The 27,259-nt window shown below is 44.2% G+C and overlaps 2 protein-coding genes across 3 annotated transcripts in view; one reads left to right on the top strand and one right to left on the bottom strand.

Annotated features, from left to right (window-relative positions):
• The window catches only part of LOC128455666 (dynein, cytoplasmic 1, intermediate chain 2a), an 18,630-nt gene extending 11,979 nt beyond the window's left edge, over positions 1-6,651 (top strand). For both annotated transcript variants that reach the window (XM_053439405.1, XM_053439406.1), the window contains 8 exons: positions 595-720; positions 1,893-2,039; positions 2,124-2,237; positions 2,730-2,863; positions 3,835-3,979; positions 5,001-5,141; positions 5,315-5,440; positions 5,692-6,651. In XM_053439405.1, the coding sequence (XP_053295380.1) occupies positions 595-720; positions 1,893-2,039; positions 2,124-2,237; positions 2,730-2,863; positions 3,835-3,979; positions 5,001-5,141; positions 5,315-5,440; positions 5,692-5,805 (1,047 nt within the window). In that variant the 3' untranslated portion in view covers positions 5,806-6,651. The remainder of the gene's footprint in view (positions 1-594; positions 721-1,892; positions 2,040-2,123; positions 2,238-2,729; positions 2,864-3,834; positions 3,980-5,000; positions 5,142-5,314; positions 5,441-5,691) is intronic.
• On the bottom strand, positions 6,547-27,259 carry LOC128455667 (electrogenic aspartate/glutamate antiporter SLC25A12, mitochondrial). The gene is made up of 18 exons (XM_053439407.1): positions 27,072-27,259; positions 26,529-26,582; positions 23,832-23,974; positions 22,707-22,822; positions 21,761-21,900; positions 19,446-19,592; positions 18,671-18,809; positions 17,763-17,856; positions 16,464-16,548; positions 15,049-15,130; positions 13,064-13,222; positions 11,998-12,050; positions 11,675-11,755; positions 9,661-9,801; positions 8,053-8,191; positions 7,528-7,686; positions 7,245-7,335; positions 6,547-7,159 (listed from the first exon to the last, which is right to left on the bottom strand). Exons 1-18 carry the CDS (start codon positions 27,081-27,083, stop codon positions 6,952-6,954), a joined length of 2,043 nt encoding a protein of 680 aa, XP_053295382.1. The 5' UTR covers positions 27,084-27,259; the 3' UTR covers positions 6,547-6,951.

Genomic DNA, 27,259 nt, shown 5'->3' with positions numbered 1-27,259 from the left:
GTCCCATACAAGTTGTCACCATAATGATTTGTTTCCTCCGGTGTCCAAGGTCATTTAATGCATGATGCTGCAACGACTTCTGACAGTGATTGAACACCAACTCTTGGTGCACAGTATTCACTTGTTCAGAGCCACATCCACCCCCTGGTGATTTGAAATTATGTATTCACACACTGTAAACCCTCGGATCAGGTATTAGAAGTAGTTGAGGTTAATGGTTTGTTTACGTCTGGATAGTGTTTCTGAATTTATTCTCTGCACATCAGTCGGCTTGAATCTTAAAAGCTTCTCAGTGAGCTGCTCTGTTTTGGTCGACTGCTGTGTTCCGCTGAGCGCCTCCAGAACTGTAACTTTTGGCTAAAAATAATTAAAGCAAATAAAAAACGAAATTTGCCAAAGTTTCTACAGGGTTGTCAGACTTAAACGAGCCATAAATCTTGAGGAAACAGTAACTCAATCTTTAAGGCTTTCAGCAGTACTGCAAAGGGCAAGCAAGGCTCGTCCACATGGAGCCAAGCCTGGGGGGCATGTCTGCACGCCCCCCCCCCCCCCTAACATTCATTTGGGCTGATTTTTTATTTTTTCTGTCACCAGTATCCTGAACTCCTGGTTGCCTCATACAACAACAACGAGGAAGCTCCTCATGAGCCAGATGGCGTTGCATTAGTGTGGAACATGAAGTACAAGAGGCCTACACCGGAGTACGTCTTCCATTGTCAGGTACGATAAAGTGAAGCGCCTCTGTTTCTTCCTCACACTCCTTCCATTGTTCTCATGGGTGGCTTCTTCCATGACAAGCATGGAACCCTTCCAACCAACCCCTGTTTGCTCACCCCTTCTGCCTTCATCCACAATGTGAGTTCACTGGGCTGGCATCCACCTCCACCGCATCCATCTACAAACACATGTTCTCGCGGCGCCGGAGAAGACCTGTGGTGCAGGAGTTGAACGGAGTCCAAGCGCTGCAGCAGGATTAAGTGTGTGGGGCAGGGCTGGTTATCATGTGCATCTAAACAAGGGCCCTGTGTTCAGATGAGCGAGCAGGGAGAGCAGCAGAGCTCCTCCGCTCTGCCCAGCCTTATTATAATGCGTGCCCCGAGGCTCCTTCACCAAGACAAGTTGAGTAGAACCACATGTTGTTGCCTCCAGAGCGGATGTAGATGCAGGCGTGCTGCTCAGATGAGTAAAACTGAACAGAAGTGAGAATGCAATTTTCCTAGTGCTTCCAAGTCGACTCCAAAAGAGATTTAGCTCATCAAGTTGTAACAGTTTTGGTTATAAAGAAGTCCCTGTAGAAAAATATTGTGGCAGGTAGGGCAGTGAATGTCAGCACCTGAGAACCAGTGATAAAGTTCATGAATTAAAGTTATGATTAAAGTTTTGTTTTGCTTACACAAAAAGGAGTCGGGCATGAGTGATGCAAGATGTATTTGTTAAAGCACTCAACAGTTTTTGAACTTTTGAGATAAAACAGGAGAACAGCGGATTCGAGTTGAAGTTTACCATGCTCTGATTACTGGTAACTCTGAAGGTTTAATGCAGGTCTGCCTTGTGGCCTGTTACCTCAGTGGATAGTTATTATTATTTAAAAAAAATTGTAGCATTTTTTTTCTCCATTAGTTTTCATCAAAAAAGTCTAGTTGTTTAGGGTTTTAACCAATGATTATTGTCATTTGTGGTTTAATCTGACAAATATTTTCTGGAGCATTTTCTGACTGTATTTGCTAGAGACAAAGAAGACAGACAGGAAAAACAGTATTCTGTTTGATTGGAAGTTGGACATGACTTTAGACTTGGCTCCAGGACGTGTCACTATAAACATGTACTTTTTCACCACCAGAGAAACTAAATATTGCCTTTTCCCCTTCTCCGCCTTTTCCTCTTTCTGACAGTCTGCTGTTATGTCGGCTGCGTTTGCCAAGTTCCATCCCAACGTTGTGGTCGGGGGCACATACTCCGGGCAGATTGTATTGTGGGACAACAGAAGTAATAAGAGGACCCCTGTGCAGAGGACCCCCCTGTCTGCAGCAGCACATACGGTACTGTAAACAACTGGCGGAGTGGAACCGTACTTAATTAAAATACAGCGGGAGACTGAACTTCCTCCCTCACTGTTGTTGCAGCACCCGGTTTACTGTGTGAACGTGGTCGGCACCCAGAACGCCCACAATCTGATTAGCATCTCCACTGATGGAAAAATGTGCTCCTGGAGTCTGGACATGCTTTCACAGCCACAGGTAACACATATACTGTGTGTGTGTGGGGGGGTTTTCTATTCATGGCGGAACTTCGTAAAAATAGGATTAAAGTTTTAACCACCACGTTTAATTGTTTAAGCTCAGATTTTACATTTTGTGTAACGTCTGTCTCCTCAGTGTTACATTCCTCTCACTTCCTGTCCCTCCCTTTCAGACTAAATGTCAAAGTTTTGGGCCGGACTTCTTCCTTTTGGCATTCCAGTTTGGTATTTTCCCCCGGCTTTACCCTTCCACAGCCATTTTTTCACTTTCAAGGAAATTAAATTGGCTAGCTTTGTCAATTCATTGCCAAGACCTCAACCTCTGTCAAACGTCAAATTTTTTTTTGCTCGTAGAATTTAGATTATGCATTAATAAACTGTCAAGTGATTTTTATAGGTTGTGCTTGGCAGAGTGTGTGTTAACATTAAAGTCTGAGCATGGAGCTTTTTATGGATGTTGTTCCATGTCTCTCCCCCCCCCCCTCCACAGGACAGCATGGAGCTGGTGTTCAAGCAGTCCAAAGCTGTAGCCGTCACCTCCATGTCTTTCCCTCTCGGAGATGTCAACAATTTCGCGGTGGGCAGCGAGGACGGCTCGGTCTACATGTCGTGTCGTCATGGAAGGTGTGTTCATAAGGAGCTGCGGTCCCTCGCGCCCCCTCTGAACACCGCCAGGAAACTGAGGCGGCTGGTTAAGCCCACCTAAGACCGTGTGTCAAATAAATATAGCCCACTCACTTCCCCCGGTGCAACGCAAATCCAACACAATCCACACTCCTGCTGTTTGAGGTTTCACTCCTGCCCGGTCATCCTGTTTTTCTTCTCCGCTTGTCAGTTGTGTTTGCAAAGGTTGTTCAACATAAACAGGGCACACATGCAGGGGAAACAAATCATTTCTTTCCCCCCGCGTCCTCTTTTTCTTTTTCTTTTTTTCTCAGTGTGTTTCTCCCGGTGAGAGAGTTTGTTTACAGTCGTTCGTCCCGGGGAGAATTAAAGCTGCAGTTCATCCCACAATGTTCTCATTTAAGAGACCAGGCCTCCTCATACAGTGGATGGTCGGCGGCAGAGAAATGTGGCTTAAATCAGAGCTGCCACTGAGTAGCATGTTAGCGCCACACTAAATGTCCTGCAGTATGCCCAGAGGCCGCGGAGGGGGGGGGGATCGCTGCAAGGCTCCCCGCGGCAGAATCACCTCCGTAATTGGGGGAATAATTTTCCACCTCATTTACAATAGTATGATACTCTCATCGCAGTTAATAATGCATAAGCATCACTCATGCTGAGTATTTACCTCTCTACGTTAATTATCCGAGCCTCAGTTCGGTAACAGCTCTGCAACGTGTGGTTGAGGGGTTGCAGAATCTTTTGCCACCCTGCTGGTAATCACACGATATAAGTAAATGATTAATGTGAATACATCCAGCAGAGGTCTGTCTGCGCCTGCTGCTTTCGTTCATGCTTAATCTAACACCCAGTTATTAGAAAGCAGTTAATAATTTCGTTTGTTTCTTTTGCACAGACGCGTATATTCAAATATTAAAACTGTAGCTCATTACTCCACATCTTCCTCCCCTGTTCATCTGTTTGCTCCACAGCAAAGCGGGCATCAGTGAGATGTTTGAGGGCCACCACGGGCCCATTACAGGGATCGACTGCCACACAGCTGCAGGGCCCCTGGACTTCTCCCACCTGTTTGTCACCTCCTCTTTCGACTGGACTGTCAAGCTGTGGAGCACCAAGGTACGGGTGAGATCTAGCACGCACTGGGATTTGATAGGGACCCCTGTCATGTGTTGATGCTGCAGTGCAAGTCACACATTTGAGTCAAGAGGTTGATAAAACGGTTAGACAGACGTCCTGAGTAGAGAGTGGATATCCGAACCTGACACCTCGTAGTTCAGGTGGGGGGGTTGGGGGAGGGGGGGGACATCAGGCTTGGATCAGGTTTGGACACAAAAAAACAGAATTCCTGTCAGGCTCGGCTAATTTCTCTTGGGCTCGGTCAGAGAATTGCCACTCAAGGCGCACTCGGGTTCTGACACCCAGACGAGTCCCTGTACTGGATCCTGTTTACCCAAAAGTAGTTAAAAGCAAGGTGAAGCAATGTCAGCAGCTCTGTGAGGCTGTAACTGTCAGTGCGAGGAAAACCAAATTTATAAGACAGAATAAAGAGTGTTAGAAGTGTTAAATGTGTGACTTCATTGTCAGTTGAAATGAAACAACAAGACAATCAGAACACTAGTATTACAGCAGATTAAACAGCTGATCCATTCTTTTCCTTACACCTTATCATAACTTAAATAAAATGTTCTAAACACAAAACACATTAAGAGTTTCTACCACAGTTTCAGCCTCATGACATTAACTTAGTGACATTGTAGCACAACCACTGTCGTCATGCTAAACGTTCAGCAGTGTTCAAACCATGTTTATCATCTTAGTTTAGCAATGAACAACACAACAGCTGATAAGAATGTGGTCAGTTTGGCTGGTATTTAGTCATAAAGAAATCCAGTGTGCAACATGAGTCATGCAAATTCATTAAATATATTTTTGAGACAGACTGGATCAATTTACTGACGTTCATAGAGTCTCACAAATAAGAAAGACTGGACAGTTTGATCGGGTTGAAGAAACCTTGGTGTTTAAAAAATGCTGGAGTGGTAACCGATTCATGTGTAGAGTAGTAACTGAATCCCTTCAAAATAAAAGATTAAAAAAATGCATTCTTTACCTTTTTTCTTCCCAAACACAACTACAGAACAACAAGCCCCTGTACTCGTTTGAGGATAACTCTGATTACGTGTATGACGTGATGTGGTCACCGACCCACCCCGCTCTGTTTGCCTGTGTGGACGGCGTTGGACATCTGGACCTGTGGAACCTCAACAACGACACCGAGGTACTGCAGTCTATTTGAAACGTACACGTTTTCTGTGACACCCTTAAAATAAATCAAGGGTTAGGTGTATCTAGTTAGAGCTACACTCAAATCCTAATGCGATGATTTACTGCAGAGGTAGATGAACATGCTCTCACTCCTCTGATTGTTCTTCTGCTGTGTTATTGTTTCAGGTCCCCACTGCCAGCGTCACAGTGGAGGGGAACCCGGCCCTCAACAGGGTCAGGTGGGCTCATTCTGGCAGAGAAATCGCTGTGGGAGACTCTGATGGGCGAGTGCGCGTATATGATGTTGGAGAGGTGAGTGGGCATGACTCAGCGGTTTAACCACTCGATCCCTGATTATTCTGCTCTGTCACTTAGACGTGATTCTGCGTCTTGCCTTAATTTGAACTTCTAGTAACGAGTGATTAATTACAGCCTATGCGTTGATTCACCTTAATGCGATTTTTCTTAAGAGCATCTTAAGGATTTTACTCAAAGCGAGACTTTACGTGTGATCCTTTGCCACTGGGGGCCGTGTCTGAAATCTCGATAATGCCTCTCCACAGCAAATTGCGGTGCCACGAAACGACGAGTGGACCCGTTTCGTCCGCACGCTGGCGGAGATCAACGAGAACCGAGACGACGCTGAAGAGCTGGCGGCTCAGCGCCTGGCTGCCTGATCCCACCGCCATGGACACAACGCTTAAGGGACCAGTGGTGCACTTGTTAATATCAACCCCCCCGGAAAAGATGGAGGTTATGATCAGAAAGACGTATGGACATGTTTTGATTCATTGTACTTTAATCGGACAAGTCTACCTTGTCTGTTTAGCTGGCCAATCGCCAGTCTTCCTTGGAACAACATGACCTCAGACGTGAACAGGAAGCCATGATCGCAAACGCAGAACTGTCGTCCTCTTTTTAACCAGATGCCTTAAATTTTCCTTTAAAGGTTTCATTTAAACCTTGACGGTAAAGATCCTTAACTGTCTTCATTTAAAGCATGAGCCTTAATTTTGAGTTTTTTCAAGCCAAATACTATAAGTGCTCAACTCCACGTATTCACCAGCCACTCTACAGTTGAACCGAAGCAATCACATCTTATCCAAGAATGTAAACATCTCACAGCTGTAGCCCATGTTGTCATCTCTGTTGCTTTAGACTTCACTTGTTTGTAAAATACTGAATTGTCCAAAATCCAAATGTATTTCTACTTCTATATTGTTATAGATTTCACCAGTTTCCACTTGATCCGTGGAGCTGGTTAGACCTGGGATAGTTGGAATATCCTCTATGCTGTAACTGCTCAGTGATTCTCAGATGTGTCGCGTGTGTTGACAGATCTGAACAGAGACGGTTTGTTTCCTGAAGAATCTCAAAGCCTGGTGTCAAAAGGGAGAATGTACTTTTCACACAGTAGAAACAGTCTGAATGATTTATTCAATAAAATACAATAAATACATTTAAATAATTCCCCCCCCCTTGAGTCTCCCAGGTCATGATTTCAAAATAAATACTTGAAAACATCTGTACATCCTCATGTCTTTGAAACACGACTGACACATGCACACCAAAGCTGTTGCACGCCAGAAAGAAGAAAAAGAACGCAGCGAACAATCCTTTCTTGAAACCATAATGTCCCTCTGAAGAGAAGTACAATATGTACAATAAAGTGTGCAAAGACAAAGCAGTAAAGCCATACTCATGCAGCATTCAAAGCAAGACAACCGCTCAAATGCGTTTGAATTGAAACGTGGCTCGATTAAAACCACTAAGGAGGAGACGTGACGAGCAGAGGAGCATGCAGCCCTCGCGGTCACTGCGGCTTATGACGCCTGTGTATCTGCTACAGACTCCGCTGGTCTCCTGGTCTCCTCTGCAGAAGGCTTGAACTTAGGCAGGTGGAGGCCAAACTTTCTCTCCACGCCTGCAAAGGTCGCAGCAGCCAGACGGTAGCCGCCCACGTGGTCGGCTGTCAAAGAGGGAAGGTCCTCCATCGAGGGTTTGGGAGTGGGCTGAGAGCCGGTGGGCCGCCTGAGGAGAGAGTCGGATTAGGGCAAGAAACGCACTTCGTGGTATTAATGAGTGTTTTTCTGAAAAGGGGGTTTGAGGCACTTACTGTCCTCCAAAGTCAACGTCGAACCATCTCTGCAGCAGCTCATAGGTCACCAGGGTCACGCCGAACTGTGGCGAGGATCTCAAGACACGAGCTGACGGATGAAAATCACAATGAGGGATTCGATATTTTCCCTGGGGCTTCGAGACGATCCGCGGCCATCACAGCGAGCTTCATTTCCCCGATCATGAAATCACTTAACAGGACTACCTGTGTGTGTGTGTGTGTGTGTGTGTGTGTGTGTGTGTGTGTGTGTGTGTGTGTGTGTGTGTGCGTGTGCATTTACCTCCTGCACCCTTCCACAGAGCCCTGAAACCTTCTTCCTTTAGGATCTTCCCGAAGCAGTCGATGACGCCATTGTACGACGTCTGTCCTGCTCGGGCCGCCACCTGGAGTCGGGTCTTGATGACATCAGCAGGGGTTACCAGCGAGGCTGCCGGTACACCTTAGGATACATTTCACAACGGGTGTAAGCTGAGGCACTTTGACTATGAATAGATGGTGTCGCATTTAGATAGCACAGTGTGACAAATATATACACAGTAAATATAGATATACATACAAATATATGTGTGTACATGTTTATTTAATATAAATAATAGGTTGAATAGCAACCATACATTTATGAATGTGTGTTCAGGAATGCATACACATACATGTTTGTATTGTGTATATAGGGTGATACGTATATGCACATGCAGACAGGCTGTTGCTGAGGTTCAGCGGAACGAGCAGGCTTAATAACGTGACTTAATAAAAACACAACATGTTGTTGTTGTTGCTGTCCAGAGGTGATCCAGATGTTTGTTACCTGCGATGGCTCCAGCAGTGAGCAGCTGCAGCGCCCCCAGACTTCCGTCCTCATCTGCCAGCTTCTTCTTGGTGTGGGCATAAACAGGGAAGTAGATGGCAGAGAAGGGGACGTCTCGCAGGAAGCAGGCTTTGGCTCCCTAGAGAAAAGATGTTTTTTTTTAAATACAACATATATCAGAGGGGCTGCTAAATTGGGCAAAGGCAGTGGTTGGGGTCTGGGAGCTGTCTCACTCAACCCACGGGGGGGCTTCAGTGATGATGATGGAGCCAAAGAGCCCCGGGCTGAGCGGCAGCCTCCAGAGACAGATCCATCTCTCTCTTTCTCTCTCTCTCTCACACACACACACACACACACACACACACACTCCAACATGGAGCCCGGTGTGCTGGCTTCTTCCACCAAGAGGAAGTCAGCATTTTTTTTTAACAAGCCACACGCTGTCTGCTCCTCATTAAAATATGGAGGATGAACACATGACTGGGGCTCTAAGTAAACCCACAAGAACCTGGAAAGGAGCAGTAGCAAAGTATGGAAAATTGGAAAATTACAAACAGTCAACAAAAGCACTGTTTGATGTGCAAATTTCTGATCTTCATCTTGGTTTTGTCTGTCTACACAAACAACAAGTTGGGTCAAATACAGTAGCATCTCATCTGTGCATTGTTATGTGATAATATACAGTGGTGCAAAATAAAGTGTTGCATTTTATTTACGTGTTTCCATTTATGTTACTTTGAAACCTCTGCTTCACTTCTTTTAAAATGAAAATATAAGTGTATCATGCTATTAAATTAACTGTAAATAATTGTATTCGTTATTTTGCAGATGACAATTTTTCCTATCGAAAAATAATCATCTAAACAAACACACAATGAATTTTGATTAACTATCCAACATCGTGGGTAAAATTAACTCCACATCCACTAATGACCGTGTTAAAATGTTTCATACAAGTTAAAGCACCATTAATAATCATGAATATTATTGTACATGATAATATAACACTGAAAGTGACTGTTCTGCATAATGAGTAAGTTCTACTAATGAAGTGGTGCTGATGGCATCATTATCCATATAGGGCATTACCATACGTAATGTGACATTGCTACTATTACACTTTTTATACATATTTTATTGGTTACATTGACAATAACACATTATTAAACTGTATGTTTTATTATTTCTCAACTTTACCTGTTTCTTTACCAGTGTTTTGCTATTTTGTAAATTTCTTGCAGCGTTCAATATTTTCTTCAATGATTTATTTTTCACTCAGTTATTGGAAAGATTCACAATAAAATTCAACATCTTTATTTCACCCTTAACATTATTTGAATGTATTTTGTGAATTCCGTCTCTAACCTGAGATGTCAGACATCATTTGGACACTTGCTCTTGCCGTTACCCTGAAGAAGTTTGTTATTTACAGGTTGATGTAAACATATCACATTTCTGAATCTGCATCCTCACAACAAACTGCTGTTGCAATGAATAAACGCCCTGTGTTGCTGATGTGTCTCAGACAACATGGAGCACCTTTCACTGCCCTTGTGTGACAGAGGCTGAGGCTGCGGACGTCCCGGTGCTGCAGAGGTGCTGACCTACCTTGTAGAGGCCAAAGAAGCCCAGGTCTCTCACAACATTCAGGGCACTGACCCGGGGCCCTGTGGTGATCTCTCCAGCCACCTGCAGACGGATCTTAACAATCTCCAGAGGGTTGGTGAAAATCACCTGGGAACCTCCGGCCTGCAGGACGCAAGCGGAAAGAGTAAACAGCGGATGAGTTGTTTGTATGTAGAGAAGAGTTTGCACTGGATTTCCTGTCACAAGTGGGGTCACACATTTGAGGAGTGAACTCGGGGTTAAATTGGTGAGTAAGCATTTCTTCATCGTAGGAATTTTCTAATTATCTCCGTAAACTCCGGCACACAAGATACTTTTTTGTCTGGTTTTGCCAGAGAATGGCCTTGACAGGAGGAGGAAAAAGCAAGCATTGATGGAAGAACAACGGGGGTCACGAGAGAGCAGGCGTCGAGCGCGGAGATGCCCCGGCCCATGGTTGGGAGGCTCTGACCCTGGCACCGGCCCTCTGCCCCCTCGCCTCCCCTGAGGCACCTCCTGTGGCAGGGGTGAGCAGCCCTGCCTGGCCTTGCCCTGCACACTTCCCCAATTCACCCCCATTCCCAGGGGAGAGCGCTGAATCACCCGGACGGCTCCGGGTCCTCATAAGCGATGCCCTCAAGGCGAGGCACCCTCTGACTCCAGCACATTTATCACCCTCCCCAAATCTAATCAAGCCCCAGGATGGCTGCTGGTGACATTCAGGCCAACGGCTTTATCTGTAAACATCCGAGCAAAGGTCTAAAAAGTGCTCCGGCACATTCAGTCATTTTCAAAGTGGAGGGGGAATATCCGCTGCTCTGAAGATTAATGTCTCCTCTCTTTTATCTTCTTCAGTTCTCCTCTCAAGGGAGCGATCATTTAAAAAGCTAATTCCCGTCACATTAGCCCGACTCTAAACTTGCATGAACTATAACGAGGAGGCGGGCCGCTTGATATAAAGCACCTGAATAAATTCAAACAACAGGCCATCCATATTGTTTAACAGTGTGCAATGGAAAGATCCTCGCTGCTCGTGAGGAGACCTGCGCTGGGACCACGCCTCAGGTATGTAAAGCGTTGTCAGACTCAATCACGTTGAGCGAGACCCCGCTTCATCCAGGACCCTCCGGGGCCTCTTCCTCCAATTACACCCTGACAGGGGTCACAACCCCGCAGACCCCGTTCCTCTGTGAGGAGCAACCTGCAGGCTCTGCTCCACGGCCGCCCCTGTTCCACTTTACCACCGAAATAGACCTTTAATCTACTGCTGCACTCAAATGACTTCATGAGGCAAAGAAAAATCTATCTGGAGAATTCAGAGTCTAAATTTAACTTTTGTAGACGAGCTGAGCTGAGAACCATTTGTCTCCTGCACACTCGTGATAAATGAAACGTTATCATGAGAAACATCTGTTGATGAATTGAGTCAGATTGAATTCAAATGAAACTAAATTCACACAGATTCAGAACACTTTGGCCAAAAGGAAATTTATATATACACATAATATTACTTGTATCTCCTTTACGCTTAATTGGCGGCTTTATTTCCTCGTTACTTTACAGATTTTGACTTTACACACAAAATATGAGTTTATAAAATTGTGAATGAATTGTTTTAGATTAAACTGATAATATATACAGTGTGAAAAATGTTACACCATAATGCACAGTATAATAGTATATTTATATATTAAATAAAGTTTTAGGAAATTATACATTCATTTTATGTAGTTTTGACTAATAATATAAAGTGCACACTTTCACTTCAATTACATTTTCAATCCAGGTTGTCTACTTGTTACAGTGTATTTGTACACTGCAGTATTGTTACTTTTACTTAAGTAAAGTAATCTGAATACTTCAACCACCACTGTATTTACTTTACTTGCATGGCTATGTGTTGATAGGAGTAAAATAGTTTAACATATTTCAATATTTGTTTTGTTTTGTTCATCAACTGGTGTTGGAGTTATTCAGCAACAGGCTGAATTTAAAGGATGATGGAGGTCATGCTTACACATCCACCAGCGAGGATCTCTGCCGGCAGAGGGATGGTGCCGTCCTGTGTGGTGAACTTGTCTCTGACAAAATCATTCATCTGAAAGAAAAAGAAGGGGAGACCACAGGAAGAAAAAAAAAGGGGCAGATGAGAAACAATCCCCCTCTTGATAGCTCTGGGGCATTAATGTTAACTTGTGCTTGCAGTCGCATCTTGATTGCGACGTCTGCATCTCCTCTAAGCTCCGTGCATGTTTCTCATTCACAGTGAATCGCTCAGAGCAACTTTTTTTTTTTTCCTATTCTGAACACTCCAACAAGCTACACAGTGGAATGACTTGCCGTGAGTTTGATAGCTTTCTCCGGTGCCACACCGATGAGCTGCGGGAGGAGGCCTGCAGAAAAATATTATTCATAGATACCATTAGTATACCTGACAGGGATGGAGAGAGAAGGTCAGGTCTGAAATGAATGCACTTTCTTGTATTTCTTGTGGAATGAATACATCCACTGACAGCGAGAACAATACGAGCTGCGGGGTTCTCGTGTGTGTAAAACAAACCCATAAATATTTACAGATGTGCCTGATATATCTGATGCACCGAAAACACAAAGGTCCCATTGAAACGGGAACAAAAGTCCCAAAAAATATGACACTGCCGGTGCGTATGGGATCAACATTGCTGAGGCCTGATCCCACTGTTGGTGGGGAACAGAGGGAGCGCTGTGTGGTCACCGACAAGATCGGGGGTGGGGGCAGGGGCGTCGCGGTGGGGGGGGTGGGGTTGAGGCTGGGTGCTACGGTGGCGATAACCGCCGTACTGTTTCACCGTCTGTCCTTCATCAGGCCAGATAAACTTCTGAAGGAGCTGCTGAGTGACTGCTGCTGGTATGCGGCCAGAAAACAGCCGAGCGTGTCTGTCTCAGAGTCAATCGCCCTCTTATCGTGTGCAGGGAGAGGAGGGAAGGAGCCAGACCCGAGCAACAAAGAGCTGCAGCAGTAGATGGCAGTCTTGACTTCCCTCATATGAGCAGCCTGAGGGGAGAAGTGTTCTATATCACAAGGCCTTCAGCACCATTATCATCCCCGGCAGAGGCGGATCAGACGCCGCCGCGACATGAGTCCTGCTGGTCATTTCTCCTCAGGGAGCGTTCCCAGGTATTGAGATAATGAAAAACTCGACCCCCGGGTGTCGCTTCCCTTCTCCTGCCGAACACAGAGGGCAAAGGTTTCTGGTATCAATTAGCAAAAACCACGCTGCTGATATTTGCACGCTGACAAATCCCGACGCTTTCCCATCAGGCAGTTTGTTTTGCAGAGACGCGGCCCCCCCCACCACATGTTGCGCCCCGCTGCTGCAGATTTTTCAGGATCCTCTGACGCACTGTGAAATCTGCAAAGGATTACCTCGGTAGAATCCGAAGACGCCCTCGTAACGCAGCACCTTCTTGGCGCAGTCGAAGCTGTTCTTGTACATCAGCTCTCCCACGAAGGAGCCCGTGGAGCGCTGGTTCTGCATGCGCGTCTTCACCAGGTCGATGGGGTACACGGCCGTGGCGCCGGTGGCTGCAAAACACACATGTTTGTCACTGGTTAAAAAATGTTCTCGTCTCCTTCTGAAAACAATCACAAACATATTAAACATAATGTAAATACCTATTTATTAGGGTTTACAGTTTTTCTCGACACATAGACTGTTGCCACTCATCTCACTGTAAACAGCTTTAGAAATGAATGAACATAGTTTTAAGGTTAAAGTGACCTCAGCAGTTTTTTTGTTCAATTGTTGTTTGCTTTGATCTTATTGTGTATTACTTGATCCCGGTTCTTCCCTTCAATTTTTGCTCATCTCTCATTTCGGTAAATGTTCTTTATTTATCTACTGTTCTCGTCTTGATGGTCACTTCAACTGCTTCACAGTTTTGCCGTTCACCCATTCTCCCATTCTCCCATTCAAACAGTGCATCTCTGTCGGGGGGGGGGGGGGGGGGGGGGGGGGGGTTCAGTGTCTTAACGCCAGATACTTCAAGGAGACAGGAATTGAAATACCAACCTTCTAAATAGTGGACAACCAGCTCTACCTCCTGAGTCAACTTTGCCTCCGCCCAACTCTGGTAATTCCCTCCGTCATGGAGGTTCTGTTTCCCCCCCCCCCCCATCCCCCTATCCATTTGTTTGTTTGTTTGTAATCATGATAACACAAAAAGTACAGGACAGATTTCCACGAAACTGAGGATCCCAGATCCCAGTATCTTTAACATGGCGTGATCAGGAGTCTTCACTCTTTTCTAAGGAGAGAATTTATGCCTCTTGATTTAAAAAGTGAGGTAAATTCAAAGAACTAATTTTGTGGGTATTTAGAAAATAAACTTGACTCAACTTGACACACCTAAAACGATGAGGATTGGGGATGAGGATCATAATTGTCATCATCAATTAATGTTTTGTCTATAGGGGGAAAATGTCTATTAAGCTCAAAGTAACACGTTCAGTTTCTTCATTAAATCCATCTTAAATCTGAAAGATCTTCAATTCACTATTTTGATATCTGTCAATCCAATTATTGATAAATCCCTAAACTATCAGCTCTAAAATAGTTGTTCATGGTCTTAGAAGCATAGAAGCATGTCCTTTTTTTACTGTCATATACGATTAAGTTGTAAAATAATAATTAGTCATTCAGCTTATAAGTTTGTGGGGAGGTTGTTTAATAATCACTTGGCGATAAATGGAGCCGTGTTTGTCTATAAACGAATTAAACCGGTTATTAGACTGGTAACTGTGGGGAAACTGCTACAGGAGGTGATGCTGCAGCGAGTTGCACTGAGCCTGTTTGCAGCTTCACTTGCTGTGTCTTGTCTTGTTGACATCAAACGCTGCTGAAATGACTCTTCTCTCAAACATAGAAAAAGGCTGAGTCAGCACAGAGGGTGATAAACAGCTCATTATCCACACGACTCTGTAGTGTCATCACACGCCCAACGATACTGTACGTCTCTTTCTGTCCGGCCTGATTGAGGATTGATAGGGTTTTGTGTGTTTGGGGAGAGTACACACACACACACACACGCACACACACACTGGGTAAGAGTGTGTGTTCATGTCCGAGGGGCAGTTATGTCAGGGGGTTCCTTGTATCCGTTCCTTCCAGTGTAATTAGACGGAGATTCCAGAGAGTGCGGTTCCGGAAGATTTGTGTCATTCCAAAGCTCCGGCCCCAACGACAGCCTGGAGCCACCGATGGCACGGCAGCACAATGCCAGAGCCTCACATCACAGCCCCTCTCCTTGCAGCACAATGGCCCGGCCCCGGGGCCTCAGCGCGCCAGTCTGGCCCGTCTAAGGTTACCCCTCGGGCGGGCCTGGGGGCTCCGCAGCAGACATGTCACTCACCTCCGGCGATTGCGCCCAGGCTGAACCTGTAGGCAGACTCCGCAGCATGGAGCCAGATGGGCCGAGACGGGTCATGAGCGTGCTGTATGGGGAAAGAAAGACACCAGTGGTCAAATGAATCTGGAGAAAGACGTGTGTGTGTGTGTGTGTGTGTGTATGTGTGTGTGAAGGAGGGGGGGGTTAGAACGCTAAACGTGAATCGACTGGCGACTTAACTATCGTGAACCAGATACATTGTGAGAAGAAAAAGGCCGTGAAGGACTCATCGTCAGCGGAAGGCGATGGAATGTGGACATGTCCTATAACGTCTGATTCATCAAGCAGTATTAAACGTCACAGAGAGGCAGAGCAGCTCTGGAAAATGACTGTGTGAACCTGTAGCCTCCCCACATGTAGCAGGCGAGCTTAAGGTCTTCTTTTATTTTTACAACAAAGTATAATTTCTCTGTTATCTACTCGATCTGTGGAATCGGTGTTTGATGTTGTAAGTGGAGCCCCTTTGTTTTCGCTGTGGGGCAGGGGAACAGATTAGCCCCACAAGCCTTTTCCATGTCCAGATAAGTATCTACATGAATATTACACAGTCCGAACGGGTCTGCGTGTGTGTGTGTGTGTGTGTGTGTACGTGCGTGTGTGCGTGCGTCTGTGTGCGTGTGCAGGTTGAGGCTGTGAGTAACTACCAAAGCAGACGGGAGGGGAGCAGAGCAGATCACTCATTTCCAGTTTCCCAGATGCTTCCACCGAGGGGTTGCATGCTAACAAGATCGAGGTCTTGATCAAAGGCTTTAAACTATTAGCCTACTTCCACTAAAGGGCAGCTCTGTGAATTGCAGCATCCCCCCACAAACACACACACACACACACACACACCCACCCACACACACACATGGGAATCAAATTCCAGACCTCTGAGTACCCGAGTCCCAGGAGCACGAGCGGCTTCAAAAGCTCTGACCACAGCCTGAGATAGAGCCGCGTTATCCGGTGGAGGCAGGAACAATTTTGTTCTCCCACATCCACCTTGACTCCCACTCCCCTCCTGCCATTAGTGGACTTCGCTAAAGGCTCAGAAAACTCCTCAAGCCTCACACTGATAAAAGCCTCTTATTAGCTTCTCAGATGTATGATTGCAGCTGATATGTATGTGCCGCTATACTGAATAAAGAGGAGAGAGGCTTTTATGGAGAGGTGCGACGCAACAATCCGTTCCTCTTTTATAACTATAATTGCCGTACTTTTATCTTGGAGTTTAAGTAATGTACTTCACAAGGGAGGAAAAACATGGGCACTCTACTAATTCAGTGACTGAGTATTCTCCCCGTTTTGCTGCTCCTCTCTGAGAATAAAGCAGGAGGAGACGACTTTGATAAAAGGCCCCAGGATGTGAGGTGTATTAGGCGAGCCAATCAGACTACCTGTTTCTGGGCCTCTGCTAGGTGGTATGGCATGGCTCCTTCCTCCAGCGGGGCTATCCTCTCGATGTCTGCGTGGTTCAGCCGCCTTCGCGCACAGCAGCAGGGGAGGAAGGGAGGGATGGAGGGAGTTAGGCCAGGAAAAAAGCAAAGAGCCCTGCATCTACCGCCGACCACGCAGCAGCCGGTGACGTAAGATTTTCCACAGACCTTTTTTACTGGCACATAACCTGAAGTTACTGCAACTTTAAGCTTCTATAAACCACAGACAAACAAAGATGGACGAGCGCCCGTGGCAGTGCATGTAAGCGAAACGTGTTTTGTTACTCTGCGCATGAGACAAATATTCCCCACTGGCCTGACGCTTCATAAAGTCTGCGTTCATGTTTTATGTTTTTCTTGTAAAACAGCCGGTGGAGCAACTGTCGTTAAACTGAATGTGCAGTAACTTTATCTTTACAGCCAATAAACAGACCCGTAACATACTTCTACCTATTCATGTCGGAGCAGAGAAATAGCAGAGTTTTATATCAAATGTTTTCAATTGTTCATTTTTGAGGAAGCAGCAGAGGCAACCTGCCTGACTTCATCGATGGAAGCACTGAAGGAAAATCCACTGGCTGTAAAAGTATCCATGACTTGGTTTAGCACCTTTTAATTATACTTCACGAGCGGCATCTTTTTCCCAACACATTTATACAAGAATCAAGGTGCTAGGATCTCTAAGTAGCCTCAGTGTTCCTGTGTGGTAAATGTTAAAGGGACCGATAATATCGATTGTACAGCGTGTGAGGCAATAAGTGTATATATGTATTTGTTTTGTTTTTTAGTCATGTGTTTTTTTGTTGTCGTTTTTATTGTCCTTCATGTAAAAAAAAAGTGCACGTCTTGGGATGCAAGACACATTTCGGAGGAGCATTCTGATAATAAAGTGTAATTTAATCTTATTCTATCTTATCTTATCTCATCTCATCAAAGGAATCCCAAAATGTAAAAACTCTCACATATTTTTGACATAATTGCTCAAAATGTTGTTGCAGAAGAGTTCTAGGTTGTTCAAAATATAGTTTCATCATTTACACAAAAAAGATTTCAAACTATACTATAGAGAATTTGGACAATTTACATTTGTCGTGATGAAATTATTCCAGCTTTGTTATTAAAAGCTTTTATATGCCTGAAAATCACAATGAAGGTATGAACACAAAGACAGAAATGAGACACTGTGAGAAAGCTTCTCCCGGCTTCTCTCTACATGAGGTGAATAAACATAATCCAAAAGGTAAAATGAGAGAAACGTACCCAGAGTGCGAGTGGAGACCAGAGAGCTGGTACAGGATGTCAATCTCCATGGGAGTGATTTGTCCAAACTTATTGGCGGCATGAGCAAACTCCTCTACAAGACATCAAAAATGAAAAGATAAAATGATGCAAACAGGACTTCAAAGCATTAAAGTCAAACAGGAAAGGGAAAGGTAAGCTACATCAGGTATATTTGACAGTGGGCTAGTATTAAATAGTATTTGCAAATACAGCTTCTGTTTTAGTGTTAATGCAGATTCTGTAAGGGTTTTATCTCCTTATGCTTTGGTGCACGCTCTATCTCTCTTTCATATGTGCTTTATATTCAGTTCTGTATAAAGCATCAGATGTTCTTTCTCAAAGGAAAATAAATGGTTGTTATTGAGGGAGAGAAAGGAGCCGGTGATTCACATCCTCCACAAAGATCTTCCTGTCAGGTCCATGGATTTCAATGTTCAGCTTCTCTGACCTCGATATCACTTCTCTGGGACTGACAGCTGACAGGTGAGCATTTGCATTTACATCCACCTTTCTTATATAAGAATTAATAATAACAAGAACTATTTGCAAATACTATATGTCCATAGTCTTCTCTCTGTGCACGGAGACAAAACTATGGAGCGGGAGTAAAGGAACAGACTGAATGGGGAACACAATCAGGAGCAGACGTGACTGACAGTGTAACCGTCAGTCACAGATCTACACGTGAGGGGGTGATCTGATTACCAGGTTAGAAATGTTTTTATTTACCTTTGTAATTTAGCACTACAGTTAATGCTCCCTGTGTGCTCACTCACACCACTCTGTCAAGAAAGTTGAAATGTGATCGGACAGCGACCTGAAATGCACACATGACTGTTTCATTGATGTCAAGAGGACCCTCCTGTGTGTGGCGGGGGGGCGGGTACCTTTGGTGAGGAGTACGTCTCTGTGCGTGCCGGCGAGGGTGCTGTAGATCTTGCGGACCAGCTCCATGTTGTTCAGGAGGGCGTTGAAGGCGTTGAAGTAGGAGAAGCTCACCATGTGGGAGGTGCTGCCTCCTGCAGCCTGGAGAAAGATCCACAATCTGTCATTCCAGCTGTACAGGTGGATTTGATTCTGTTGTACTCTCTGTGTTAGGATGTCTTTTCCTGGCGTTTCCTGCCCACCTCCTCTTCCCCCCTGTTAGTCCATGTTCGGTGTGTGTCACATGAACACCTGAGCCCCACCGTCGACACTACAACCTGAAGCAGTCACGCTTCAGCCACATCTGATGACCTCAGTGGTAGACATGCTTTGGCTTCTTCTCTATCTTTGAACTTTGAAGTAAATTTCTCTTCTACATCTCAAGTCGGTAAAACTACTTGATAAGTTGTTGAAAATGTTGCTACACAAGTTGCTGAGTTGAAACTCAAATTTGGTAAATGGGAGCTCTGTCTGAACAACTTAAGTTTTGACTCTGGAAACTGGATCCTTGGAACCATCACCTGTACCAGAAGTTAAGACCTGACCATCAGTCAATCTGTTCATACTCTGCCTCTTGTTATCAGTTTTCTTCTATATCGAACGACTTTAAACTCATTTTGGCTCCACTTCCTTGTTTATGCATCTCAGAGTTCAGGCTTACATGACAGCAGCTCAACGTAGATGCCCGAGCAATCGCTCATCCAAATCTCGAAAGCTTCTAAAAATCTGAAAACTCACTGAGACCAGATTCTCCTCCACGAACGGCGTCAGCATGTGGTGTCTGATGGTGGCCATGATGTCGCTGAAGTCCAAGGCAGTGATGGTGCCACTTTTGTTCTTGTCTTTCTGTGCAAAGGCCTGGCGGGCATGCTCCAACTGTAGCTCCTGCAGCAGCACACACACAAACACACACACACACACACACACAAAAGCCATTAGCTGACAAAAGAACTGTTACTGTGATGAGGAGCATCGCATTACAAGTGAGCGGAGAGATGGAACTTTTGAGGGAGAACATATAATAATGTGAGCGACGGACAGATGTGAGAGTCATCAGATATGACAGTGTCAGACGCTGGCGTTTGTAATCACCACTGTCTCTCTGGAGACTAATGGAAACCATGTCCAGAGAAGTCTGATCCCGGAGCCGAGCCGAGGTGGCCGGCAGGTGTGTCTGCAGGAGGATGATTCGATGTGACAACCGTGCAATCAGAAGAGGATGCAGGGGGAGGCTGACCCCGGGTCAGTGTCTGCTGCCGAGGCTCCTCGCACAGAGCCGGAGGATCACAGAGCAACATGGCTGCAGCATTTAGCTGTTACTTCATCTTTACACTCGGGTTATGATAGCCTAATCAGTGGATTGTTGCTGGAGATTAATTCTCACAATGTTTGCTGATTATGTTGCTGATGACACTTTGTTTTCTCACGAAGCTTAAAAATCTTCTCCCACGTCTGCTCCCACTGAAGCTTCAAGTCCAGTCATGTACCGCGTCAGCCATGTGGTGGCAGAGCCCCGACTCTAAACAGTCAAACCTACGCACAGACTTTTACTCCGGTGAATTTTAAGTTGTAGTCAATACGTGCTTGGACATGACAGAAAAACAAGTCAGTGACAATGACAGATGTAAATTAAATCCTGCACACATAAGGGTCTTGGTGTAGTGGTGGGAAGCTGTAGTCAAGTATGATAAACCACAAAGTGCTCTGAGGGATCCCACACTGCAGTGGAGCCACAGTGCAGCATGTCTTTACCCCGAGACCACCCGGCTCCTGCCTGAGACCACAACCCTCCACTCCCACCCAGGTTCCTCCCTGATCACTCTGCTGCCACAGCACGGGCGGCATCGACCAATGAAGCAAAGCAACAACGCTAAGGGTCTGAGTGACGCACCGGGCTACCGAAAACCGCCAGAGCAGCCGAAGGGATGAAACGGTGAAGATGCAACACATCTACAATATCTGAGGAGGTCACACACAGCATGAACTTCACTTTGCTTCATCTCCATTTGTCCTTGAGCAGGATGGCTGGTTCCACATTTATTGATGCAAACCGATTTTCTAACGTTCTGAAAGGATGTGTATGTTGCATCGTGTTGCGTTTACATACAAAACTGTTTAACTGGAGCTGCTGAGATTAATACATTTAGACTGTACTGTGTTTGTATGGAAGGAAAAACTATGTAACTCTTACTTCTATTTCCCTGAAAATAAATATTTTAAGATATAAACAAAAAGTCAACCTCACTTCTAATAAGTAAGGGACGAGCAGCTGGTTATATTAGTACAAAATAAAGTTTTTAACAGGGTTTGTGTTCATTTCACTGCTCGAGCCACAGTCACAATCTGAAATGAAAATAAGACAAAACAGAGAAGGAACAAGAAACTGACAAAATATAACTTGTTGAGTAACAATCTTTTATGACTTAATGGGGAAAAAATCTGAGATTTCGAAAATAAGTTTTTAATTTCACATGAATTTAGTGACAATATTAGGATATGTCTCATTTTACAGGGGAAATATAAAAAGATCGCCTGTAATAAATGGGGAATGTGGAGAATTTTGTCAATTAATGCTTTAGTATAAGTTTCACAAATTACAAAACATTTAATCTTTCAGCACCACATCATCATACTTATCAGGACTTTGGAAAGATTGTGTAAGAAACTGAGTCTATCCTGAAGAATGTTCCACACAGATGTACAGGAAATTGCCTCTTCTGTGGAGGAGGTCTACTGAGAGGTTATCGTTGGTTACATCTGTTTGCTGTAAACAAAAACTAATCGCTTCTTGAGAACCTAGGGGTTTCTCAAGAAGCGATTAGATTGGTTCAATATTTTGGACCCAGAAGGAGTGGAACTAAATTACTACTTTATGTTCATAATATAGCATTTTTGAAATATTAAGATTTTTGTCTCGTAATCTCAGATTTTTTCTTCAAAGTTGAACCCAAGACTCCCTCAGAACCCGACTGTCTCCCCTCATGTTGAGCAAAGACAGCCAGCTGCCTCCTAACTGAGGTCAATCTTCTCATCTGACTCTTTTTCACACAAACCTGTAAGAACTGGGTGAACTCTGTGTAGCTGAGGTTCTTGTTTCTCTCGTGGCCGAAATGCAGCTTGATGAACTCACAGTCCCAGCTGAAGGGAATGTGGTGATGCACCGTGGTCTGGCTGAAGATGTCACGTACATTCTCTGGAGGAGGGAGACACAGCAGCTTCAGCTTCAATATGAAGAGACAGATGGAAAAAACATGCAAAGGTGCACCTGCTCTGTCCGTCTCATCTCCTCGTCCCATTTACCAAGAAGCTCGTTATAGCAGAGGGAAGAGTCCATTTGGACTGGGGAGTTGAATGTCTCGCTGACAGTCCTTTTTACATTTTCAGGGTTCATCCAGGGTATTTTTCTGTATAAGCGCCGCTCCCAATTTCAGTCACCTTTATGGAAGCCCATCGCACAGAGAGAGCATCGCAGCAGCTCCTTTGAATGACTCCGCACCTCTCGGTTTATGACATGCTGGTTTCATTTCTCTTCCTTTCAGACGGACCTGGTAATAATGCGAGGTTCCAAACAGCTCTCTTGCTGTCCTGCCTTTAGATGAGACTTTATAAAATACAAGCAGCTGGCATATGTAACGCTTTATAGAGACCTGAAAAATGTGGCTCCTGCTCCATTCATTTACAACTCTCAACAGTAACAATAGCAGGTGCAACCCAGAAAAGTCAATGTTACTGTAGAATAGTTTTTGTTTCTCTCCATCTGCGTGTTTTGTTCTTATTAATCCAATGAAACTACATCAGGATACAGCTTAAAAACCTCAGTGCACGTGCCTGTAAATGGGGAAAACATCAGACTCGGTCGGGTTCGGACATACATTTTTTTTTAAAGAATAAAATAATTCCTGTCTGGTTTGGGTCGGCCTCGGTTAGTTTTCTCTCTGGACAGATAATTTGTGAAAACCCCACACACCAGCGTGCTGACATTAACCACCATGTACGTACCAAAGGAGATGTTTCCTGTGCCGGTCTTATCAAACAGCTGAAAGGCAAGTATGAACAGGACGTCTGGGGCACATAGGACTGATTCAAAGGCCTGAAACTCCTGGAAAGATATGAGACTGTTTGGACAAGAAAGAAAGAAAGAAATACAGAGAGAGAGAGAGAGAGAGAGAGAGAGAGAGAGAGAGAGAGAGAGAGAGAGAGAGAGGTAGATCAACAGAATCTTAGTTGACTAGGCTAGAGAAGGAAAAAACAACAAAGCAAGTGACTTGAGGTTAAGAACAACAGTCAAATGCACTGATGTAATATCAGCTGTGGTTTTGATCTGAGCTTTTGAGTTAATTCCTGACCCTTGAAAAATCTGCTGATTTAAAAAGAAACATCTAGTGGCTGTTTCATCATATCACAGGATCTCTGTGAACAAATGCAGCTGTGCAGGACATTGCAGATGTTCACATTTTGATTATTTCTTAGATCTTTAATTCATGTTGTCTAAGAAGTTAAGCTTCGAAGTTTATTCTATGGTATTTCATATTACATCATTATATATGTAGATATCATTAGTAATAATTCAATTTGAAGTTCATCCAACATGCAGATGTTTTTACAGAGTTTATAAAATGAGGTAGCTTGAAAAACCTATTAATCAGTTATTCTTCAACTTCTTATGAGAAATTTAGGAGTTCAACTTCACTCCCAATAAAGGTGAACATAGTTGCAATTATAATGAGGTTCTTCAGATATATTTGACTTTATTATCAATCATCAGGTGTAGAGGTGGCTGATAAAGTTGGCTGATAAAGATGGCAATGCTTTTACTCTGCAAATATGACTGGGATTAATCCTTGACAGGCCGTTCAGCATCTGCATCAACTGATGTTATTTGATGGTGCACTGACAGCTCCCACTGAATCGACAGAATATTTCATCGGTTATTAAAACGTTAGCAGACAAACTAATGAAGTATCTGAGAGAGAAAGACAACACACATGTAATGAGAGTTGTATGTCAAAATGGCCTTAAGGTGAAAAATGCTGTGACAAACGGGGTATAAGAACTGACACTGGGGATTTACATATCTCAGGATAGCAGAAGATGCTCCACAGTAACCTCCCAGTAGGCACTTACCCATCTTTGGTGGTGTCGGCCACTCCGGCTATCAGCTCCACAGTTTTGGGGTTGTGTTGAGGCTGTGTTTGCAGACCTAGGTAGCTCTGTACAAAGTCCCTGGGGGTCATGTAATGCTCCCCATCCTCCACCACACTGGCATACTGCAGAGGAGACACACACAGAGCTGTGAACGATGCGCATGGACCTTACACATGTGGATTTGAATAAAGAAATTCCTTTGTGTGCAGAGAAAGAAAACGATGTGGCGATGGAATACAATGAATGAAGGAGAGACAAGATAACAACCACCAGTTGATAGATCAACAAGTCTGTCTTTCTATAGCTCTCTCCATTGGTGTCTCTTTTCTCTGTGCTTACTTTTCTAAGCCAGCAAAAATGGTTTCTAGTTTCCTGGCCCTACATGATAGGCCTATTTAAAAAAATATACAAATCTACGCTACACAAAGCCTCAGTTTTTTTTCATTTAATAGTCGAAAGGGACGACTATTGAAGAAAAAGACTGGTGCTTTATGTAAAGCAGAGAACCATATACATGTAACTATCAGATAACTGAGATATACAATTGCATTTAAACATCACTACAACTGCACTCAGTAGAGTGCATCCCTCTGCAAAGAGACAACGGAAATCAGTCACCGAAATCTGGGAAATGTAAAAAAAAAATGCCCTATCTCACAATGTTAAAGAAAGTGAAAAATAAAAGTCCTGAGTCCATCTGCTGATCAGGATCTACACCAAAATGTAATGGGTCCTTCAGTGGCCTATACCACATCATTCAATCAAGTTCTCCGGAAATTCATCTTATAATTTGTGCATAATCCTGCTAAATAACAGAAAAATGCCAATGAAAACATAACATTTATGGCACAGAAAAAATGATCTAACATACAACTACAATATTAATGAGGAAAACTATGTTATTAACTGTCATTATCATGTTCTGCAGTGATGAGCATTTAATATGAAGTTGCTTTAAAATGTGTCTGGGGAAGAGTGTACACAGTTTTAATCTTTACTTATCCACAGAAGTACAAGCTGTCTTATACAGGAACCTGAAACCTTCACAGTACAATCTGTTGGCCATTGACCAGTTCCACTGCAGCATACAGCGGTTCATGTGAATGACCCTTATCTGCCAGTCTGGTGGATGAACCCTGGATCCCAAGCCAATCTTTCTAACCATAAGGCCTCAATAACAAAAATTTAACGGCGCAATATAAGATACGATATATCTTTTAAATCGATTTTTGGATAATCTATTGAAATAAATGTCTGAATATTCAAGGCACTTGATGCAAAAAAATTCTTCTGTAAAACTAATATTACTATAAATCTTAATTACTAGAATCTGTTTGTCCACTTAGCAGTTCCTAGGGAGGCATTTGGGGGTTCTTGTGATTGCTCAAGGGCACTTCTGACACAGTTGAGAGGTGCTATTTCACTTTCAGCAACCAAATGAATCCTGCCTGTCTGCTGGTTGAACCTTGGATCACCAGCCCACTTTAAGGTCACCAATACCACAAATTGACAGAAGCCATATGGATAAAAATGTCTATCATGTCACAATATTGATATGTAATGTGATGCAGGACATATGTGCATAGTGTCATACAAGAAATGTTTATTTTTGGTGAATCTGTTGACATTATTGCCTGGAAATTGAATATTATTACGAATCATTCTTTGGAAGAGGTCTTAAACAACCTCGACATATGATTACAGAAAAATCCTGCCCGAATTGAACATGAATTGATAAAATGTTAAGCTAGAGTGACAATGAATCAATAATAATCACCTTGTAACTTTGCCTGACTGAAGCAAAACAAGCTTGCAATGCAGCAGTGTCTAACCTGAGGTCACAGTCAGGCTTTAAGAAGTAAGGTCATTTTTAGAGCCTGCTTGGATTTCAAGTTGGAACAGAGATAGCTCTGGAAACACAAGCGCCACATGAACTGGCAGCAGAAAGGCCACACTCGTGGGTGAGAGCCAAGCTCGGATAGAGAGCGCGTGAGACAAACAAAGACGGGAGTGTGGGAGGGGGACCTTCACGCCAAGTGTTTTCAAGGCGACAATTCAACACACTCCGCTGAATTAATGTTTTAAGTGAAATTTTTAATTCCGAGCAATTTATTGCCACATTTCTCCGTGGCATGATTGTGTAGCCATTCACCCTCACAGTAGGCCTCAAGTAGTTCTTAATCAAATTATACAGGCAGTCGGAACGAGCCTCCAGTAATTAACTCTTCCACCTGAATATGCATCAGAAATTATGCGGCTCACTCACACAGCCCAGTCAAGAGATGTGGAGGGACCACAGTTTGTGACTTGGAGTCAGTACTTACAAGTTTATACCCCGAGCAAAACGTGTGGATTAACACACACCCAACACACAAATATCACGGTTTTATATCTTTGACCGAGCTTGAGGAGAAAGTCATTGACATCCTGATGATCACAACACACTGGAAACACACACATGAAGTCAGAGCAGGGGGAGATTCTCTGTTTAAGCAGATCCAAAATTAGTCCAAGCATTTGTGTGACCTTTACTGAACTATGTATCCCAATGGACACCGCACAGGAACTACCACCGACTGCAGCACAGAAGTTACACTTGTAAAACACAGTAACACACAGTAATACACAGTAATACACAGTTGTCTTGTTGTAGACATTTTCTTTTCTGTGTCTTACCTTATGAAAAATAGTCTTCAATTCATGGGGGTCGGCTCTCTTTGTTAATTGCACCTGCAACACACACAAATGAGAAGAGTCAGAATTGACTGCAGACCTCAGCAGGACACTCAAGCCACACGTGCAATCCCCTGATCAATAAATCTGAAGTTCACACTGTCACAGTTCAAACTCTGATCTTAACAGAGCTCAGCAGGGATCGATCCAAACGACTGTGACAACAGCCTGCATGAGGAAGCAACCGAGCTGCGATCCACTGCGAAAACCCATCTCTAACCTCACGTCTCTGACACACACATGCAACAGAGGAAACACATCTCAGCTGAGTGTGTGAGGCCGGTGCGGATGCGCCTGTGTAAAGATGCAGGATTCAGATAAACAAAGAGGGAAACTCCGCTGCATCTTGTCTTTTTCTGCCGGAAGCTCTAAAGCCACGAGTCCGCCGGGAAACTGTCTCCTCTCCTCAGCATCCACCAGCGGCTCCGCCTCATCTCTACTGTGTTTAAAGTTAAAGTCAGATAAGAAACAGATTGACGGAGTCACCTTGACCGCCATGCTGGCTGTGACGTCAGCTGCAGAGGACTGGCGCAGGCGCTGGGCATCGGGAAGACACACACACCCCTACACACAGGCACACACACAGACACACACACACGCTGAAATATATTTAGACAAGCATTGTCCCTTTCTGTTTTCAGGGCGATGTGTGTGTTCATCAAGGAGGGAGAGTG

Source organism: Pleuronectes platessa, chromosome 14 (assembly GCF_947347685.1).
Source record: "Pleuronectes platessa chromosome 14, fPlePla1.1, whole genome shotgun sequence".
NCBI classification, from domain to species: domain Eukaryota; kingdom Metazoa; phylum Chordata; class Actinopteri; order Pleuronectiformes; family Pleuronectidae; genus Pleuronectes; species Pleuronectes platessa.
This window is presented reverse-complemented; position numbering and strand designations above follow the sequence as displayed.